Here is a 22,222-nt window from a genome sequence, read left to right on the forward strand (position 1 = left end):
CAATAAGCACACATTGTGTACGATTATTGAATTTGTGCCGCTTAAAAATAGCTGGAGGAAATTGTTATTTCAGGCGAAAATAATGAATGTTACAAAAAAACTTCCCACAGTCATCAACAAAATAGCAAAAAAAACTTCGCGCACAGTTTAAAACGCGAGGTTTGGGTTGCAAGCAGGTCACCTCGACAAATGTTCCGTTAAAGTCCTAAGCAATGAGAGAACATACAGCTATTTCGAGAAAGGTTGTCGGAAAAAGTGCACGCGACAATCCCGAAAGGTATTGTGGGTGGTTTTTAATTCACTGTTTTTCAAAGAAATTTCAAACAATGGCAAGAGAGGCCATGGACGTATGTTTGCGGGTGCTAAAGGAAAGCAATAAAAGTAGGTTCGACAGCTACAGTGTCAGGAAAAGTGTATTGATCATATCCCATATTACCTTTCGGGATTGTCGCGTGCACAGTTTTTCCGACAACCTTTCTAGAAATAGCTGTATACGAACAATTGACAGTAGTCCTGATGGTCAACACGTAAAGAACACTTCTTACTTTGACTCTATCCCTGCATTGTTCTTCCTCTCCTGGTACGATGGCCAAAGTTTGAACGAAATAATCTGCGGGGTTATAGTTCATCGGGCATGGATACCCGAGTCTGAAAGAGATACAAAAAGAAAGTTAAGTTATATTCATGGATTGTACAAATTTACGAACAGTAAAGTAAAGATATCAGGAAAAGGGTTGAGAAACTTTTAACTCTGTCAAAATTAAAACTGTCCTGTGTTAGATTTCTAAAGTTTTACTCATTGAACTACATTTTCAATTTGTTAATACACATAGAATCTCAAAGTCTCTTTTTGATTTTTAGTTGCAACATTTTTCTTAAGGGTGTGTTATTTGACCCCGAACGTAAGCCTAAAAAAAAAAATAACAATCCTGATCACCTTTCAAAGTGTGGTACTGCTTCAGCTGTTGTTCCCATGTATGCTGTCCTTCCTTCAGCTAGGAATAAAACACTAAAGAGGAAAAATAATTATTGGTTACTTTAAAGTTGTAATCCTCTTCTTTGTTTTCGTTCATGGCAAGAGAGAATAGGCAGCTTTAGATTCTGAGAGGGTGACTGCGAGAACGAGATTTTCTCAATACTAAGTATTGCTCACGCATGAACCAGCGTAATTTTGGCGGAAAAACGTGGTAGCCGTCGTCAATCTACTACTGTTTAACGAGAATGTCGTAGTGGCGGAAACAAGTCATCAAATGTAGGAAGTTTTATCATTTTGCTATCGCGAAAGGGCTTAACCTCCTTCAGTATAAATAACCGTACTAGCTTCTGAGGTGAAAAAAATAAAATAAAATAAAATGAAGCTTTTCATGGGGTCTTTTCTTTTTTCAAGAACACGCGCAAAACTTTAAGTTAAATCTCGCACTCGTACTCGTTCTCGTCCTCAAATCTAAAGCTCTCTAATAATGGGAAAGAGATGGTAAAGCCAAGACCAGCCCTTGAGATATGTGAATATCACCAAAATTTTTTTTAGACCAATCAAGCGCTTAAATTGATAGGAAGTTGGTTTCCGGAGATGTTCGCAAACTTTTATTCGGTGTTATGAAGAGGTAATTCAACAGTCAACATAAGAATACGCTACATATATTTTTTGGGCTTTTTGGCAGTCGCACGTGCACTAGATGAGAATCGTGCACTAGATGGAATCTTGACCGCACTTTATTAAACCGTTAATACTACGTGTACTAGAAATGAAGTAATACAATTCACCTGTCAAACATGGCGTACACCTCAGATGAGGGTTGATGTATAGTACACATGATAGTGCGACCTGAAGCAGCTAAACGTTGAAGAGACCCTATTAAACTCTGAGCCATGTACGAATCAAGACCAGACGTGGGTTCATCAGCGAACAGCACTAGAGGGTTGGTAAGAACCTGGAGAACGTTATCAACATAGAAAAATTTATAGAGACCTTTAGAGAGATATTTTCAAGGCAATTTTTTTTTTAACTATTGACATGAACAAGTTAGGAAAAATCCGTCGACACTACTTAACCCTTTCACTGCCAGAGTGTTTGAGGGGGTTTTGTAAGGTGACTCTAACTTTTGAGTCTATGGACAAAATCCTATGATGTGACCATTCAAATCAAAGCTCTCTGCCTGTACTTTCACATGATGCCATTTGTTTCTCAAAATTTTAGAAAATGAAATTTGGAACTTTGGTCGAAATTTGCCTTTGGCCACATTTGACAGTAAAAGGGTTAAAAGAGCGCTTTAAGATTAGTAAAATTGCCTAGTTTGAGAGTTTTTTTGTTGAAAACTAACGAAGATATAGCTCCTCAAAGTGGCCAAATTTTACAGACTTTGACGAACTACATCTTTACTCGCTTAAGACGTATCACTTCTAAAATTTGGCAGTTTTACTAATATTATGGCGCACTTTCCAGTGGAGTCGACGGATTTTCCGTAACTTGTCCATGTCAAAAAGTTGAAAATTAAAAACCATGAAAAGGTCTATTGTAACACAAGAACTACTACTAGGGCTGGAGTTTCTCAATACCAAGTAGCGCATGCAAGTGAACCAGCCTCATGTTGGCGGGAAAACGTGTTTACCGTCGTCATTGTACTACGGGTTCTTAAATTAGAGAGATTTAGATTCTAAGATGCGGACGACTACGAGTAGGAGATTTCCTCAATACTAAGTATTGCTCGCGCGTGAACCAGCGTCATTTTGGAGGGGAAACGAGGTACCCGTTGTCATTCTACGACGAGTTTTAGCAAGAATGTCGTAGTGGCGGAAACAAGTTATCAAATGCATGTTAGAAGTTTTATCATTTTGGATCGGGCGAGGGCTTAACCTTCTTTAATAAAGATAAGAGTGCTAACATTTTGGGAGAAAAAAAGTACAGTGAAGCTTTTCAAGGAATCTATTTTTTATTTGTGTGTACGCGAAAATACTTCAAGTCAAATCTCGTAGTCGTACTCATTCTCCTCCTCGGATCTCTAAGGTCTTTAATGTCGTACGTAGTGAGGGAAACTAGTTTTCAAATGTTTTAAAGTTTTATCGGTGAGATCGACAAGACACCTCAATCTCCTTCAATAAAAATGCCATGCCAACTTTTCGGGTGAAAAAAGAAAAGAGCAGTGAAGGTTTCCTTTAGATCCTGAAAGCGCAACTTCGAGGACCCACCTCTGACGCAAACGCCAATCTTTTCTTTTCTCCTCCTGAAATTCCCCTCAGTCGCCCTGGAATCCCAATGACTGTATCTGCACATTTCTTTAGGCCAAGCTGAAATAGTGTAAGGGGAATATTTACTTAAAAGAAGAATCGATGAAGAACGGAAAATTCGAGTTTTTCAGCAGATATCCATGTCGCTGTGCATATGATTTATGTTTGACATAAGCAGATTTAAGATGACTTTTACTTGCGCTTCACAACAAAAATCATCAACAGATCAATAAATCATTAAACAAAAAGAAAACGATAAAATTAAATACAATATAACATAGCCTGTGCCAGGCTCTCAGATAGTATAGCGGGGACATATTTAAAATGGGCTAAGCGAAAATAAGACGCGCGCGATATGGGAAACGGGCGGCGGAAAAAATGGAAGAGAGAACTCCACTGCCCTGTCTCTCCCCAGCTCCCTGCGCGTACTGAACGACTGCACCACTATCTTGGAGCCTGGAAAAGGCTAAATTTAACAGGCCGCAGGTGTGATATTCCAACCTACAGATCTCAGAAATATCGTGGCTTGAGCCGGTGTTTCTACATGTAGAAGATTAATAGAAATAGTTACGCAACTAATATAAAATCACAGTCAGTATAATTCCAAGGGGACAGACAGCAAATTGTTAACACTGAAAATAACTGCTCATTAGTGGGATGCTTTTTATGTTTGCAGTTCCACAATTATGGTACTTTGTTAATTGTAGAAAGAGGAGTTCAAGCCACCCACAATGTAGGCATATTTATATAAAAAAAAAAGCCAAATGAGTAAGGAAAAAACCACGTACTTAGTTAATGCAAGGCGTTTAATAACGCACTTATAATCAATCTATAACATATTGTCAATGAGTTCACACCTCAAGCATAACCTCCTCCACTCGTTCCATTCTTTTCTTTTTTGGCGTGTGTTTATCCATACGAAGTAAAGCCTGCAATAATAACATTATAACATAACAGTTGCAAAATTATATATTATACATTTGTCAACAAGAAAAGAAGAAAGGAAGAACTCTATAAATCATGGGGTGTGTGTAAAAAGGTTTGGTTAAAGCCCTTTAAGTCTTAAGAGTGACAGACATCAATTATCTCCTAAGAAAGCCAATATCAATACACAATCAATAGAAAAGGTTGTAAGAAAAGAGAAAAACTTTTGATGAAATATCAGTTAATAGGTTTTCTCAATTAATTTCTTAAGTGTCCCCAATTGGTAGAGGGGTACCCTCGGCAAGCTACTTTGACAAGTTAATAACGTTTTTGAATGATTAATTGACTGAGTGGATTGACAAAATAATCATCCAAGGGAAAATGATACTTTTTTTATCAAGTACAATAAAATAAGGAAAGTCCAAAACTGAGTTTTCATGAAATATTCTACCTGTTAAGAGTGGACATCACTCCTCAGGCTTTCACTGATTAAAACAAAAAGACGGCCGTAAGCTTATCTGGTCCTTGATTTTTTTAGATATTATCCCAATACTCCCCTTAAGTGCCAGGTAATAGTATTATCACACTGTGATGATAACACTACCTGTAATAATATAATATAATAATATTATATTAACTTTCATTTAGTGGGCGCAATCTACCTGAAAAGTTAGATGCTCCTTAACGGTCAACGATCCAATAAACAAGTCTTCCTGTTGGATATATGCTGACAAGGAATTAATCTCAAGGCCAATGGGATGTCCATTCACTTCCACTGTTCCAGTAACTTGGATCTGAGCAATGTTGCGATGTGCTAACACATTCATCAAAGTGGATTTGCCAGCACCACTACGGAACAAGCACAATGATATGAACAAACTACAACGCCTTTGAATCTAGTACTACTGATGGCTTGAAGCAATATTTTAAGCTATTCTTTAAATACAGATTAGACATGTTTTGCAAAGAAGAAAATTAAGTTGAAGGTGGGTGTGGCCAAGCCGCTAACAATTAGAACTCCAGATCTGGAGGTCCAGGGTTTAACGCCTCGCCCATCATGTTGTTTCATTGGACAAAACTTTAATCCACTTTGTCTCTCTTCACCCAGGTGTATAAATGGGTACTGGCGACATACTGCTGGGGGGTAACCCTGCGAGGGACTAGCATCCAGTCCAAGGGGGAGTAGCAATATTCCTAGGCATGCTTCATGCTAAGGAAACCGGGATAAGCTACAGCCGTCTGGGCCTTTGGCTCATGTGTCTTACCCTCACTACCTAAAACCACAGAAAGAATAGCAAAAGTACAACTCAAGGGATGACAACTGCTATTTTTAGAATATTAGCTGCTACATCAAATATCTCTTATTTTTTATTCACTCAAAATATTTCGCCATTTCCCATGCATAATTCATCATAACCAGGTATTGTCGACCAAATTTGGAAGAATTTTACAATATTGGACTGATGATGTTAATCGCGCAGTAAAATTGACAGATTATTGAACCATTAACCGAGAAGACCTGGGGACAAGTTTGAGTTGTTTTGGTAGTGAGTACAAAATGGAGAAGCATTTTACTCATTCCAGGGCAAACTGTTTTCTAAAAACATAGCAAGAGTAGCAAGAAGACAACTCGACATATGACATCTGCTATTCGGAGTACATTATTTTGCAGACCTGAACAGCCCTTTATCTTCTAAACTTCCCAATAAACATGCACTATCGAGATGAACTTAATATTGATGGAGACCTGTATATGAAGCATATTGCCTAGCAAGTCATTAAACTAGGAGTTGTTTTGAATGAATAATATAACAATTATTGAATTTGGCTTTCATATCTTCTGAAGAATTATGGAGATCTCGGAGGGTGTTATCCATTTTGGCCTATGGCTTAGACAGATAACATCCTCCTTGATCTCCATAACTCTTCAGATGATACTCAGCCTCACAGGGGCATAGCTACCTATATGCATGCTATGCACGTGCGTACCTGAAAAAGTGAGACAAGGGTAAAAAAAAATCTAGCCTTTTGACTAAGCAACGATTGATGTGCGACAAAAAATTTTACAACTTACTGAAGTTTTTAAAATTCATATCCCTTAGCCTTTGGTGTAGAAAGTAACCTCACCTCTGCCTTAGGACTTTAAAGGGGGAAGTGGGGGGGGGGGGGGGCAGGGGATTTAGGAAATTGTGCATAATTGTGGAAAAATCCTGGCTACACCCCTGACTCACTTAATAATTGCTAAATATAAATCGTTATTATTTTACATATACCTTGCTCCCATTACAGCCAACAAACTTCCTGCTTCAATTTTGCCATTGACTATGCAAATGAACAGCAACACAACATTAAGATAGTCTCAACAAACAGAAGGGTTACTTTCTAAAGGGTCGACCCCACATGGTGCTTTGTTAACAAGCAAACGCAACAATTTACAGTAGTTTACTATAATACTTTTTGTATGGCCAAACGGTTAAAACTTCCAACTCTGGATCTGGAGGTCTGGGGTTCAAGCCTTGCCTGTCGTATTGTTTCCTTAGACAAGGAAATTTACTCCCCTTTGTCTCTCTTCATCCAGTCATACTGCTGTGGGGTAACCCTGCGATGGACTAGCATCCCATCTATAAGCATGCTTCTGATGCTTCTGTTAATACATAGGTTAAATCCCACAGGCATTTCAGCACAAATAACCCAGACTGATCAGGAACGTCTCTAATTTATCCAGGCAACACTTACACCATCAAATAAACATGAAACAAATGATCACTGATGAATTGGAACATTAGATCTTGGCTCTCAAACTTTGCGTGCAACGTTACTCAATTAGCAACTCAGTCATTTAGGAGTGGAAAGGGGGGGGGGGGGGGGGAATGTTAAAAATTAATATGTTAAGTCTTTCATTATCAACCAAGGCACATGAAAAGGAAAAAATATGAAACACAAAATCCAAGATCTAAATCACAAAATTAGGAACCATCAGTCCACAAAACTGTTATAAAAATATGTTGCTGCAAAATGAAAATAACTATAACCACGTGACATTTCGATATATTGTATTACATAATCGCTGGTACGTTTTTAATACTGCTTAGTCATGCTAAATTTAACGAAGAAAAGAAAATTATGACCATGAAATTATTCCTTAACGAAAATCTTGACTACACGAAAATTTTGATTACATCTTCAATTCTGCCGCTGTTCAACTAAACACGACAGAAAATTTTGGCCATGCAAGTGCATTTATAATTATGAGCTGAAAAATAAACAACTTGCAAATTATACCGGCAACGAGCGAAGCTATAGTGTTTGCTTACCATCAAATAAGATCTGCTTGATTCTAGGCTCATCGTCGTTATCTCCACAACATAACCGTTTGCAGATGGAAGGTCTGGGTTGAGGAACGAACACATTGATGTTCTTCCAAGACAGTGTTACTTTCTCCCTCAGATCTCCAACGCTTGTCACGTTGGCAATAACATTTGTACCAGGGCCTTCGTATTTCGTGTTAAAAACCACACCATTACTACCTCCAGTAGCTCCAGGGATTACTGCACTGGGTGGACTAAACGTTTCCACCGATTCTTCGTGTTCTATGAGCGAAGGGCTTCCCGAGTCCTCCATTCTGGTCTTCTCGACCGCTGGTTCCTCCGACGTGTCTTGGTTCACTGCACAATGGATTTTGTTAGATATCAAGTCGAGATCACGAAGCATTTGTCACGCCAAGGCTAGTTAAATATTAGCCTAAGCTTATAGTTACCGCTCCCCCGCAATATCGTTGTCACTTTTCGTGATCATGGTTAAAAACAGGTGAATTTTACGACCTTTGCGTCAAAGGCGCAAACAGCACAATAATAAATTACGTAAGCTTGATGATCGTACTAGCGTACTCCAAGGATTTATATATTAAACCTAGTAACAAAAAAACTTGGCACTTGCTAAATCTCTTTTAATTCTTAAAAGGCAACACACGAAGAAGCAGCCACAAAAGCCTGAACTCTGAGACTTGTGAATGACTACGAAACAAAATACGAGGCATTAATCCAGTTAAGTTACAAAACTCAAAAACCATCTTGAACTGTGATTTAAAATTCAATATCAAAGTTTGGGATTACAAATAAATCACTTTTTAAGCCCCTTGGATTTGAATCTGTTTCATAACTTTTACCTGGAGGATTATTTTCGGGCGGAGGTGCATTCACGTCCACAACAGTCCACATCTCCAAGTCTACCTCGTCAGCCATGTTTACCTCTGAAAGGCGTCTGATGAACAAAGAACTCGAAGAGATCAGTTGTGGAAATTAGCATGCGCAAGACAGGTACAAACACGCGATTCCCAGCAGTACCTGTTTTCTATTTTTGCTTTCTTTCTTCCTCTTTTTTGCTATTTTTATTTCTCGATTTTTTATAAATTTACATTGAAAATTTCTAACTTGCAGACACTGAAACGTATATCACTAGAAAACAAAAAAAATATACTTTATTTTTTACTAAGCAATTCTTTTTTTCGCAATGCATGACTTTGGCCTTGACTGGTCATGGCCCAATGATCAAGATTCATTTTTTTTTCGTTCTTTCTTTTCAGTGAAACTGTCAACATTTTGCAAAAATGAAACCCAGTATTCTAGCAAAATGGACAGAATAAGTTTTTCTTTATCCTATACTGTGTTAAAAAGCCATGCATTTCTTGAAGCTAAATGATATCATGACTTCACCCATAACTGGTCATGGCTCATTGACAAATAAATCAACCGGCCCAAATTCGTTTTTAATTTTTTTTTTTTTTGGAAAAAAAAAAGAAGTTTAAAATGTTGAACTTTCTCAATTTCAAAGTTGTGTAAACGTTGCCGGCAAAGAAAATAGTCCTTTTAAAACAGTGTCGCTTAGTCGAATAAGACTTCAAACAAAAATGTGCCTTATCGCAGGACATGGGCACATATGACCCCTTCGTTTTCCTGTACTTGATCTCAGTTAAATACATATCTTCGGCGTGACGAATACGAAGAAATGTGAAATTGGCTAACGGTTTGATCAGTCTTCTTTTGAATGTGACTTGTATAGTTACTTCTTTTCCTAAATACTATTAGGAAAACCGAACATTTACCTGTAAGTTTATTTGATAGCAATGAATGAGTTTCCACTTCACAGTTTCTGCTCAGTTCAAGATCATTTTTTAAACAACATGCGAGACTGATCAAAGTGAACTCGAAGAATTCAACGTTGGTCCTTTTTGAGACACAGCCTTGCCCGCGTCGGATATATTTACACCTTACCATCATGAAATTAATACCTTTGAATTTCATTTGGAATCGTTTGTGAAAATACTATACGGGAAAAGGTAGGTGCAACTAAAAAACCTAAACCGCAAGCAAATTGACTTCTCGAGAAGATGTTATCACCTGTTTTTAAAGTGTTTTTCTGACCTTTTTCTGTCTTCCAGCGCAAATTGTCGTTTTCTCGAAGTGGGGTCATCGTGTTTACAGTTATATATAATAATAGTAGGTCCATCGTTTTTCAGACAAAGGGTTGTTGTATATGTAGTTGTTATCTATGATATTCATGCATCAGCGCGTGCAACGAGCTTTGGAACACGCGGCAAGCACGGGCAAAGTCGAAGAGTAGCACGGCCCGAGGCAAAAAACACTTCATTTCTGAGAGTACCCTTTCAGAAAATAATGTACCGACAAATGCATGAACCATCTTGATTCATACCACTGCGTTATCGTGGCAGAGGTTTTGTAATAGAGTTCGCTTTGCCCCTCTTCAAAGGCAACTAGGGGGCGTATTTCGTTTAATAAACGTGCAAGTTCATCTTTATTTTTTTATTTATATATACTGATGAAGTTCAATAATGCGCAAATCTGACTGGTTAAAAAAGCCTGCTTTATGAGAGTATAAAACACGGTGCTAAAAGGGTTTTTTTTTTTAATTAGAAAGTAATGCGCGGGGAATTTACTGAATTCTGTATTATAAAACAAATAAAGAAGCTTTGACTGAACTCTGTTCTGTTGTATGTAAAGCACTTAGGGAGCGGCTGGAGCACAAACGAAGTGTAAAAAGAACGTGGTCGAGTGTTTGTCCCTACGTCTTGAGTTTACTTGTTATTCAGTACAATAGTCTCTTAAGTGATCTAGCTTTACAAATCACATAAACCCACATTTGCACGTACGAAAATTCGGTTATTGAAAAACACTTGTAAAAAGATGAAGGAAGGTATCGTAATCGTAAACTATTTCTTGAAAATGAAACGAATGGGAAGAAAAGGAGTATGTGTATGCATTTATGGATCAAATTTGCGCAAAAAAAATTAATAAAGATAAAAGAAAAGAATAACCACAATGCAGAATTTAACTCACCAGAGCCAAGGACGTGCTGAAGGTACATGGCGGTGACAATTGAGGATCGCGATAAAGGGCTGATTCATGCATGCTCGGCTGGCTTTTTTGTTGTTCGTTGTAATTAGCATGAAAACAATAATAACTTTCAACAGGCAAATGAAACGGATATACGCGACGTATGTTGAAATTAAATGATTTACCCAACAAAACTGTTTATAGGCTTCTGGTTGTATCGAATAGAGAGCTTTGCATCTGAGAGCGAGAACGGGTACGAGTGCAATTAAGATTTAAAGTTTTTGCTCTTGTTCTTAAAAAAAGAAAAGCACTCCGAAAAGCTTCACTTTACTTTTTTCCGACAAAAAGTTAGTATGGTTATTTATACTGAAGGAGGTTAAACCCTCTCCCGATAGCAAAATGATAAAACTTCTTATCGTTTGACAACTTGTTTCCGCCACTATGACATTAGGGACCTTTAAGGTAATGTTACAAGGGACGATTAATTGCAACGACGACTTTTTACGCAACACTGCGTTGCAATGTTGGAACAATGTTGCAACGTTTCGAAACATTTTCGCAACAATGTGTTGCGCTAAAAATCGTCGTTGCAAATCGTTCCGTGTAGTTTTTTCGCGTATTCTCAAATAATAGACACCCCGGATAGCTTCATTGTGCATCTTTTTCACCAAAAAAATTAGTACTGTTATCTTGATTGAAGGAGGTTAATAAAACTATAGCACAGTTAATAACTTGTGTCCACTAACACGACATTCTGGCTAAAACTCGTAGCTAGGCTTAATGGATAAATTCCGCCGGCAGGATTAATTTCGCGTAGAGTAAGCACTTTTTTAGGCGAGCATTCTGCCGGCAGAATAAGGCATTTTCGAGCAGAATTTGAGCAGAACACTAAGGGAAAATCAGCGGCACAGATGACATGCATACTGACAGTTGTACGAAAAAATTAAAACTAAATTAAAAAACAAATGGGAAATAACTTGTGATTAATTTGATTATTTAATAGCTATAACGCACTAGCTCACATTAAAAGTAGGATGAATTGCAATTTTGCTTAGCCTCCCCGCAGACGTCCTTTGGGGGTTCGTTCGTAATTCTCAGAGAAATCTGACCGATATCGGTTAAATGAAGGAACCAGTGTCGTTTTATACCTGGTACTTTTGATGTTCCACTCTAGGTGTTTATTCTCCCTGTCCTGTAGCTTCCTATACCCCGTCAGTTTCTTGTTTATGACAGTTTTTTTTATAAAACATGTATTACACACTTAATGCATGACAAAAGACCAACACAGAAGTTGAATTTATACTTATTGTCTGGCTTTTTTTACAATGTTGTTACACAATGAATTGTACTGTCTCGTATTTAAGTTGGCATATCTAGGTACCAGTTTCGGTTAGAACCCTCGGCGCTCTTTCAACAAAATTTGTTCGTGCTTTCAATCCAACTTATTAACTTAGAGCAATAATTTGAAAATTGTCAGTCTATACTGAACTTTTGTGCGCACTTCTTGACGCGATTTTCATGTTTTGTGAAAAATGAAAGGAAGTAAGGACTCCCGAAATTAAGTTAAATTTGCTAATGCCCCACAGTTCTAACCATGATAGCGCCAACTGTTTGTTTGAAACAATATCGAAACAAGTAAAAAACATGCGAATATAAACTTTATATAGGAGCTGAAACACGTTAATCAAATTACGTTGCCTACATGTTCGAGCTAACGTTACGTTCGATTACTCCTCTGTTTTGCTGGGATGATTTTAATTATATAGCTTATAATATAAGTAGTAAATAATTGCAGTTTCTGCGCAGTATTTTCAGTATTCTAAGTGTTCGAACAGTAACAAAACAATCTTGAACTATAACATTTTACATTACAACAATTTTCAGTACGAATACTGGTGGTTTGATATCATTTAATCATTGTACGTTATCATGCCTCTTTTTTCTAACGTGTACTGAACATATTTTGGTATTTAATTGAACGCAACGATGGTCTGTACCAGGCTCTTGCCTCACAGTTACCCGACCGCGCGAAGGAGCAAGGCCTTTACCCAAGACTTCTTCCTTCCTTCTTCTACTCGCCTTGCTCACGCAGTTCTTCACTGGCCGAAATCTGACCGAGATATTTGAACGGGCCGGGCTACGACAACCGACTTCTGTCTCAAACTTTTTACCAATTGTATATGTGCTATTGTGATAACAGCATTGTTATACGATCGTTCCATCGATCATTTCGGAAGTCGGAAGTCGGAAGACCCTTCTCGGCTTTTGTAGGAACACGATTGCATCAAGGTCACTGTTTTCAGTTCTACGTCCGTTTCGATTTTTTTTTTAGTATGGGTTTGAGATATTTTAATTAATCAGAGAAAGTGAAAAGAAAAGAAAAAGAGGGTCAATCGGCCGAGCATTTGGTTTCGTCGTATCGGTGTCATGGAGGAAGATGCCCTTGCTTTAAAAAGTTCTACAGTAGGACCCCGGTTACTTGAACTCGGATAACTGGAGGGAATTCCCCGCCAAGTCCTATGTGACAGTTATTTCCCAAGGATAATTTGACCCCATTTTAGTCCGTTTTACTCTACTGTTTCGAAGATAAAGTCAATAAAGTTGTTGTTGTTGTTACTGTTAATTCGAACTCGGATAACTCAAATTACACGCTAACTCGAACTAAATTTCAGTTCCGTCCTAATCAAAATTTATCCCGATAACTCGAATTCTGGCTCACGTACCCCAGCCAACCCATTAGGATCCATTAGTTCCTCTAGTCGCGTAAACCGAAAAACCACTAAAACTAACACGCAGTTAGATCATTTAAAGTGTAATGAATACACTACCGTCATTTATAAATTAATTGCCCACCGATGTCATTCCGGATCAGCAGACCAAGAAGACCCAAGAATGCATATTAAATCGCGTGTTACAGTTTCGTCTGAAAATAAGTTAATAATTTGCATTCTATTGTATACTACTAAAATGCTGAAATTAAAATCAGTTAACGATCATTTTTTTTTGGAAAGTATTCAATCGACCCCGAGAAAATAAACCCTCGATAACTCGAATTTTGTTTCGTTTCCGTTCAGAGTTCGAGTTAACGGGGTGGTACTGTTGTTCCATTATTAGGTCATTGTCAGTCTTGTCTATTATGTGAGATGAATAGCCAACTTTGTTAATTGGGACGCAAATTAATCTTACTGTAAGTCGAGAGTAGCTTTCCCCCAAAATGAAATTAAGTCAACTAAATTCAGAATCGTTGTCTCAAAATTCAAAGCAACAATAACTTGTTCGCTCTCACCAGTTTGTGGCCAGACTGCAGGATCAGTGTTTTGGGTATCCCTATAGCACTAGTTATTTGGGTACGAGGATACCCCAAAACACGGCCGGGATACCAAAATCACTGAGACATCAACTCTGTGGAGGAGAGAGATCTGACGCCATCTCACGATGGTAGACAACTTTCTCACGGCGCCAAAGAAAAAAAATCTGACCTTAAAAAGGCTAATCGAATCAAACTGAGCCCTTAGATCACCTTTTTGATTCCAGGAGAGACGAGCGAGATGAGCTTTCCAACGGGTAATATTGTGATCGCTATAACTGCATGTGTTGCAAATGAATCCAACCACACTATACGATAAATTGGATTGACACAAGTTTACTCGGTGCAAATATGGTGCGTAAAAGTGCAAACTAGGGGGAAATCAAAAGCAAAGATGTTAATTTTAAACACCGCATTTGCATGCCATTTTATTTGGGGTTGTAAATTTCAGGACAAATGCGGTATTTAGCATCTTTGCCCTTTATTTAACTGTAGAGTGCACATTTTTCACCAAATTTGCACTGAGTAAATTTGACGCAAATCAATTTTTCGTGCAGTGAAACGTAACCTGCCATCCATAGTGTTTACTTTTGTGCAGAGTTTACAGCTAGATTAGTCTCGTGGGATAAGTCAGGGCGTAAGTCCACGATGGCTGACTATTTATGGCATATGTCTGCGTGCGGATTAAAAGATCGAAAACATCTTCATTTCACAACTGCATTTACATACTCTCATCAGTGATCGATTTGTTATCAATGAAATGGTTATAAGTGCAGATCTTTCGCCCCCCGTTTGTATGTAGCAAAAATAACCCCGGAATCAAGTATTACCCTGGGCGTGCCAGCTTTTTTTACATTTCCTTGCAAAACTTGTTGAACCGTTTACAAGAGAAACAAAACGTTGGCACGGCGTTTCGATGGTAGGGTCACTCTTTTAGCCGGGCCAACTATTCTTCATATAAACACTTTGACTCGCCCAGCCGAGGCAACTCACTGTGTACCAGCCCTCCCGCCACCCCCGGCACTATACCTAAAAGAGGCTATTACTGTATGCGTGAGCTCTATTGTCAGGGGGTGGGGGGGAGCAACTCCTTTATTTGGCGTAGACGGGTAAATGCCGCTGAGCAGGGCGTGGTTTTCAGGTTCTTAAACAGGGTACTGATATAATTCAATGTCTAGCGTCTTGAAGAGATCGTCTTTTTGGATCAGAGACCTTTTCAGTCATTGTGAAGGTTGGATTGTACTTGTGTGTTACCAACATATTGTGTTTTTCTTTTCTTATCTAATTCCATGATGTTGATGGGCGACAGTTCGCTCTGACAGAGGGCTACGACTTTCCATCGGGGTAGGCAGGGGAGGGGAGGGGGGGGGGGGCGAACCTTTAACAGTAGTAGTTTGGCTTTATTAGCTTAGTTGATAAAATCAAGATTCTGTAGTGAATTGTTACTCTGTGTACGGGAAAATAACATGACAAGAAAAAAAGGACGAAGCTATAAACAGTTAAAACATTTGCTCTGAACAAAGAAACGGATTATTTTACAGCTCTCTTTAATAACGCCTCGACTATTTGGCAATATGCACAATGCGACGAATTTACAAGCAGACTCGAGACAGCACATAGAAAACGAGAAAGCATCTAATACATTTAACAGAACCCTAACCTAAGGTAAACTATCTAACCTATGGTAAAGAATGTAACTATAGGCAACAATTATCATTTGGTTTAAAAAAAAAACTGTTACAATAATGTTTTGAATAGGGCCCCACTGTATTTAAGTACAAATCAAAACATTCTATAAAATTAAAACTAGAAGCTTCTAGCTAAAAAGTAACGGTTTCTCAACACAGCAAAACTTTGTAACCGTTGCCATTCGTGCGCAATGAAATTTACTCTGTAAATAATAAAAGCCGTAAAATAACGAACTTGGCTTTCCACCGGAGGAAGGGGAGGAGTTTAAGTTCAAAGCTTCACCTAAGTGCGGATCCATTTTTTTCTTTTACGAAGAAAGAGCGGAATTTAAATGATAATGATAATAATAAAAAGCCATAAGGAGTTTTAGGTTAAGAAATGGGGAAGGCTGTGGTTTTCCACGATCACCGTGGAAGTTGGCGCATTACTGAGGCTACGAATAACTTAGAAACCTCTCTTTTCATTGGCCGTCGACAATACATGTTTAGGTCATACCGTTAACTGTCGCTTATAATCCCCTCCATCGCCCCTCCCCCCCGCCAAATTAAAGGCCCTCCAACCTGTAAACAAAAAAAAATTACATCCGATTACAAGCCCCCCTCTAGCTCCAATTATAAGCCCCCTCTGATTACAATTTATTTTGACGTTTCAAAGATTAATTTAAAAACCAGTAAATCAGTGCAAAAGATTTTTTGACCAGCACTGCTATAACTTGTTCCTAAGCACCTGTTTTCTCTTCCAGTTATTCGCCACTTTGAGGTTGCGCGGAAGATCGGGTCGAGATGGTTGTCAAAGTGCATTGTGGGACTGTTTTTGGGGACAAATTTGCCGCCATGTTGAAAATGCGTCCCCCAAAACAGTCCCACAATGCACTTGACAACCATCTCGACCCGAAGTTCCGCGCAACCTCAAAGTGGCCAATAGTACGACCTCGGATATTAAAGCCCCTCCGTTTAAAACCCCGTACGGCGATGTGTAAGCCCAGGGATCATAAGCCACAGTTTACTGTATATCTATCGTTTCGTTAGCCAATTAAACTAGTTCTGAGAGTTTCCCGCACCCCGCGGATAAGTCGCTCGTGTTTTCTTTTCTATCCGATCCGTGCCAGTTGTATACAGGAGCTCCAGTCACCTTTTGCCTCCCCTGACTAACAAACCTTATTCTCTGCCTATTTTTATAGAATCTGCAGCTTCCTTCGCTATCTATATCATACTTCCTGAGTCATTGCCTACACACAAATGCTTTGGTGTCGTAAAAGAAAGAAGAAATAAAACTGGGCATCAGTCTCAAAACTTCTTTCAAGATAGCCCACCAAACGCACGCGGTTTTGAAGAGCTTCACAATATCCTGGGTTTAAAGGATATCCGCCCGCTATTTTCCACCGTATGTGGGGTTTTGGAAAGTTGTTGTTGCTTGTTTGAAGATTGGGTTCTCGCCCTGCAACGAAAATGCAGCAAGTTTAAGGAACACAGCGACCTTAAGAACGACTGAACAACATAGCATCCGTTTTAATGGTCAAATCTCAACTTACGGCGTTTCTTAGTGACAGGGAAGGTCAGTTATCGAGCTTCCCTGAGAGAGCCAACTTTTCAAACGCAAAACTTGCTTAAGAAATCGCTTTGAAGCGTTTGCATGCTAGAGGCGTGAACTTTCTACAAGGGAGATTCTCAGAACAGCCTTCTAGGGAAGCCACCTTTTTAATTCGCAATGTCAACCGTTCTAGGCAAGTCAGCCCCGGTTCCCCTCTTACCGTATCCCACTGGGCATTCTGTCTCTCCTTTTCAAATTTGGCGAATTCTCTTCGGTCCTGGAAAAGAAATACCAATAGAGCTGTGAGCACGAGGCTTTTAAAATGACAGATTTATCATCCATGCAGGTTGTAAGGCAAACAGAAAGGCTACATCCCAATTCTGTCACTCATACTAATTCCACCCCGGTCAAACGTCTAAGAGGTCGTTATTTATGTTTAATTGCTGGGATTTCATTTATCAGTAAGTGAAAAAATTAGCAAAGATGTATAAGATCAGTTCGTTGACGTAAGTATCTTTTCACTTTTCCCAAAATTTTCAGCTTTTTTTCGATGACAACGCTTCGCGCTATAAGAAAACCATGCTGGAAAATGACAATAAACCAGTTTCAGTTTTCAAACACTTAAAACTTTTTTGAGTAAACTTTTTACGTAAACCAACAGCGTGTTTGTAATACCTTAAACTTTTGACGATGAACGTAACAACCTTAGATTTAAAGTGCTTCGATTAGCTTTTGCAAATTTCTCCTGTTTGACCGCGGTGAACATGCTACACTGATGCTAATTGCCCACCTGAATAGTAGCGAGTAGTTTCCAAATAAGGAGCAGGGCTAAACCCACACCCAGTACTCCGCCGACAACTCCAAGGATGACAGCCAGCGCTTCAGCCTCTTTTGGACAAACTGCGGAAACAAACGGAGTGGATACCGTCAGATGATTTAATTGTACTTGAGGTTAGAAGCAAGTTGACCATTTATGACTCTCTCCTCCGCAGAAGCCCCTTTGTGTCATAGGAAGCCTGGGAAGAGGTAAAATGAAAGATCACGGGGAACGATGGGAAGGGGAGAGAGCAGGAGAGCCCAGAGGCTCTCACGTTTTCCCTCTTCCCATCGTTCACCGCGCGATTACTTTTCCTTAATCAGTGTAGTGCTATTTACCTTGCGGTAGCCTATACCGCGGAGAGAGTCATTTATGAAGCAGGAGGAAATAACTTTAGACTAAGACAAATCGTTTTACTGATAGAGTCAGATAAGAATACAAATGTTATAGTTTTAATTGTCGAGACTGCAAACTTGGTTTTGGATGGTAGGTTGCCCGGCGATCCACGACATTTTGTTTTATGTCAGTGTCATGTCATGTGGATAAGCTTGACTTTGAGGTCAACAAACAACGAAAAGAACAAATAAGCAAACAGAGAAAGGGATCCATATGTGTTCGACAAAAGCCAACACGGTTTTCGTCGTTGAACTGTCGTTTAAAGTTGAAATAGGTATAAAAAGACAGGAGGTAAAACTAGTAATTAAGTCTAAGAGCCCACGACACAAGTGGCCCCAAAATAAGAACAATGGTTGAAGTTTTTTTTTGCTTTGTTCACAGAAGCTGTAACCGCAATAATTTTATTCCTTTGCTATAATCAAATGTGGATTAGGCATATTTAAAGATGTTCAGTTTTGACAATAATCACGTGTGAACCTTTTTCCTTCTGAACAGATATGATGACATCTTTGCCAGGATTCTCTTTGTAGCTGAAGCTAAACGAGCAGTCATCATCATCCTTAAAGGTGCACCTCTCTCCCATCTCTGTACAGGAAAATACAAAAACACAATGTCTGAGCTTTTTACTCTAACTCAGACCACTCCAATGAGTTAAACGTTGAGTTAACCGTATCTAAAAATTGTGACCCGCCTTTTCTCCCTCATGAGACCCCTTTTAGCTTCTCTATGGGTCCTGTGCACCCCAGTGTACGAAATCCTGGTAAGAACACTGATCACTGATTAGGCATAAATAGATTATGCTCGGCAACTTTTGAGCAACTCTTTATAGTACCAGCAACCTAGGGCAACTTTTGCCTTCCTTGGCAACTTTTGAGCAACAAATTGAAATAAAACCGATCCAAACCATAAAAGGTCGTTTCATTTCGAAGGATTTTATTAAAACTGGTTTTATCAAAACTGATTTTATTAAAACTAAGGATATACAATAAAATGACAATAAAATAACACTTGCATTACGTCCACGAAATCTGGACAGCGGCTATCTATCTAACGGGCGCTTAAATCCAGCGGTTATTCGCTGCAACATAGAGCCTGCCGCCAGCCATCTTGGTATTTGCTGAGAGTCATTATCATGGCATCGCAATCAGATGAAATTTCAGACGAGCAAAATGGAAATAATTCCGACATTGACCCCATCGAAGTTGCCATAGACGCTGGGGCAACTCTTAGTAAACCTGCAAGCGCTTAACTTCAATTTCTAGAAAACGCACAATTCACGTCAACGAAGGCAAATACAAAGAACGAGAAAGCGGTACCTCGACCTCGTCCTCTGGGAAAGGAAACATAACATGCGCTTGGGATCGCGTGAAAGGCTATCCAAAACAACATTTCGCAGTGGTTAGTGGCAGTTTGCGTTGCAATGCTTGCAGTGAGACTTTTTCATTAAAGAAAAGCTCAATCGACAAGCATATAAAGTCAAGCGAGCATACAAACGGAGCAAGTAACTTTTCTAAATTTTGGTGGCAACTTTTTGATATTTGAGCAACTTTAGAGCAACTTTTGGGTATATTGTGAAGCAACTTTTCCTGAATTTACTAGCACAATCTATTCATGCCTATCACTGATCATACCGGATAGCAGTGGACCTGCACCGTTCTAAACCTCTTATTTCACTGGTCCCCTTTAATCAGCACTTTCATTGTTTTCAGGGATAGGGGCACCGTTATGTGACAATCCCTATTGTTTTCCCAGCTAAGCAAAAAACAATCTTTCAAATAGGTGCGGGATCGCCCCTGGATAGGACTTCTGTTCACACACAAAAACGGTGATTTCGTCGCCATTTCTGTCACGGAGCGAAGCTGCACCGCGCCGTTCTCTAAAGTGGAGAGTCACATATGGGATAGGTTTTGTGCCATACTTTGGTGCAGTGTGAACACATTTTTGGACCGTTGCGAGGACTGAAACCAGCTAAGACTGAAGTAATTATTATTCAGGAGTGAGGACTGGAATCCAGTACACCAGACCCTCTCGGCCAACCGCGCTGGCACGATGTTCGGTGTGTGTGAACGACTTGTGCCGCCCCGGGCCCTTGCTGCTCATACTGTAGGCTGATTTAGCAACAGAACGGGATAGTCACTCGACGACGGCGCGCGCAAATCAAACAAATGGCTTGACCAATAGCAGAGCGGCAAATTGGGCACCGGAAGTCGTGTGTGTCCTTTCCGCGCGCTTTCCAGTCGTCAACTGACGTTCCCGTTCTGTTGCTAAATCAACCTTATATCGGATAGCATAAGTCGTTATTGTTCCATAAACGTAACGGCAGCGTTCACTTACCCGCTGTGAGTTCGTCTACTTGACTGATTTTGTAATCCGCACAACGAGAATTGCACTGATCAGCGGTTAATGTGCCACTCTTGAAAACCAAACACTGCACACAGTCTTTGTTTTGGGAACATTTTCCAACACAGCTCTAAGAAAAAAAAAAGGGTTTGACGGTAATAACCCGGGAAACATTATGGCGCCGAAATTGATACATCACGCACCTACAATCAGCGACAAAATTGTTGAGACATTGTACTCAAATAGGGTAACTTCACAGAACAAAGGAATCCGCACCCCTCCGCTGTCCCCTCCATTCAAAGCTGGGGTGTTTGTTGTTTTCTGTAGGTAGCTCGAGCATCGGCAGAACATTGCATAGAGGAGATGGGGGAGGAAAAGCTATTTTTCCTCCTTTTGAAGCCAGTAAAAGGTACAAAATCCCAGTTCAAGGGCAAAGTGTCTCAACTCATTTTGTCACCGATTGTAGTTTCCTATCCTGTGCCACAGAGGAGCTAAAATTCTTGTTAAGTCCGTCTGTGAAAAAGCGCCGAATCCTTATTCTGGGCCCTCACCAGTCTACCAGGATTTGAATACGCGCCATGATTGGCCATTGTCGATTTGCCAATCAGGTTGAGGGAAATTCGAAACGTATTTCCGGTAACTCATTAACTATGTTGCTTCGCAGACGTTACTAACCGGGTTAGATTTCGTCTGCGATGCAGGCTATTAATTTCCTAGTTACGCTTTCAAAAGCGCAGTTCTTTACAAGATCTTTAACAAAGACGCAGACTTACCGGACATTCATCGCAATATTTTCCTCTGTAAGGCGTGGATGCATTACAGACACAGTTACCACACTCACAGGTTCCAAAACCGTTACATAATACCTAAAACAGAACATCATCAAATTAAGTTTATCAGTTCAACGAAACATATTACTGAAAGATTTACAGACAGCGTAGGGGGCGCACTTGAAGTATTCATCATTTTCACATAGACCATGATGCACCGCGTTTATCCCCCCTCCCTCCCCCCCACCAAAAAAAAAAGGCATATCTCAGTCTCTCCTGGGACAACTGTAACACCCAAGAGGAATTGGAAACAATGGTTATGCAAATTTAATGGGGGGTAGGAGGGAGGGGGGGGGGGGGGGTAAACAAGGAGCATTATGGTCTATGTGAGATTGGTGAATTGGCCGCAAATATGAACGGCGACGCCGATCGCGAGGAAGGAGGACACGCGCGTCCCTTCTCTTCCTCTCCTTAGGCTCCTCCCCGTTAATTTATTATGTCTGCCATGATAAACAATACAGTTTTAGTGTAAAAACCCTCACCCCATCTTTCATACAGCCATCAGTAAGTTTGGTACAGCTACATGACGGACCAGTCCAGTTACCGAAGCAGCTGCAGTTGCCACAAATACACTCGCCACGATCGGAACCTGTGGATGGACAGCAAAATAATAAATAATTGCTTTCCCACGGTGCATCGTTGGAATGAAGTCTCTGTCCACTACCAAGCCGCAAGTTTGGTAGTCCGACAGTCCGGTAGTCCGGAACTAGGAGATTTTCTTGCTGGGCAAGCAACTTTTAACCCCTCAAGCCCTAAGAGTGATCAGCATCAAATTTCTCCTTGTAATATCAATGCTTTGTAAAACAGTGTGGTT

At 39.7% G+C, this 22,222-nt stretch overlaps 2 protein-coding genes across 4 annotated transcripts in view; both read right to left on the reverse strand.

Annotated features, from left to right (window-relative positions):
* LOC140930829 (protein white-like) overlaps positions 1 to 8,402 on the reverse strand; it is a 22,546-nt gene extending 14,144 nt beyond the window's left edge. Inside the window, exons 1-9 of the mRNA XM_073380542.1 lie at positions 8,315 to 8,402; positions 7,464 to 7,814; positions 6,423 to 6,471; positions 4,812 to 4,998; positions 4,083 to 4,154; positions 3,187 to 3,285; positions 1,765 to 1,931; positions 938 to 1,009; positions 546 to 648 (exon numbers count right to left, since the gene is read on the reverse strand). Of these exons, the coding sequence (XP_073236643.1) occupies positions 546 to 648; positions 938 to 1,009; positions 1,765 to 1,931; positions 3,187 to 3,285; positions 4,083 to 4,154; positions 4,812 to 4,998; positions 6,423 to 6,471; positions 7,464 to 7,814; positions 8,315 to 8,390 (1,176 nt within the window). The 5' untranslated portion in view covers positions 8,391 to 8,402. The remainder of the gene's footprint in view (positions 1 to 545; positions 649 to 937; positions 1,010 to 1,764; positions 1,932 to 3,186; positions 3,286 to 4,082; positions 4,155 to 4,811; positions 4,999 to 6,422; positions 6,472 to 7,463; positions 7,815 to 8,314) is intronic.
* A 6,898-nt stretch (positions 8,403 to 15,300) lies between these two features.
* LOC140930793 (integrin beta-PS-like) overlaps positions 15,301 to 22,222 on the reverse strand; it is a 38,732-nt gene continuing 31,810 nt past the window's right edge. For all 3 annotated transcript variants that reach the window (XM_073380505.1, XM_073380507.1, XM_073380506.1), the window contains 7 exons: positions 21,891 to 21,997; positions 21,352 to 21,444; positions 20,573 to 20,708; positions 18,716 to 18,823; positions 17,816 to 17,925; positions 17,246 to 17,302; positions 15,301 to 16,932 (listed from right to left, as the gene is read on the reverse strand). In XM_073380505.1, the coding sequence (XP_073236606.1) occupies positions 16,867 to 16,932; positions 17,246 to 17,302; positions 17,816 to 17,925; positions 18,716 to 18,823; positions 20,573 to 20,708; positions 21,352 to 21,444; positions 21,891 to 21,997 (677 nt within the window). In that variant the 3' untranslated portion in view covers positions 15,301 to 16,866. The remainder of the gene's footprint in view (positions 16,933 to 17,245; positions 17,303 to 17,815; positions 17,926 to 18,715; positions 18,824 to 20,572; positions 20,709 to 21,351; positions 21,445 to 21,890; positions 21,998 to 22,222) is intronic.

Source organism: Porites lutea, chromosome 3, assembly GCF_958299795.1.
Source record: "Porites lutea chromosome 3, jaPorLute2.1, whole genome shotgun sequence".
Taxonomy (NCBI): Eukaryota; Metazoa; Cnidaria; class Anthozoa; order Scleractinia; family Poritidae; genus Porites; species Porites lutea.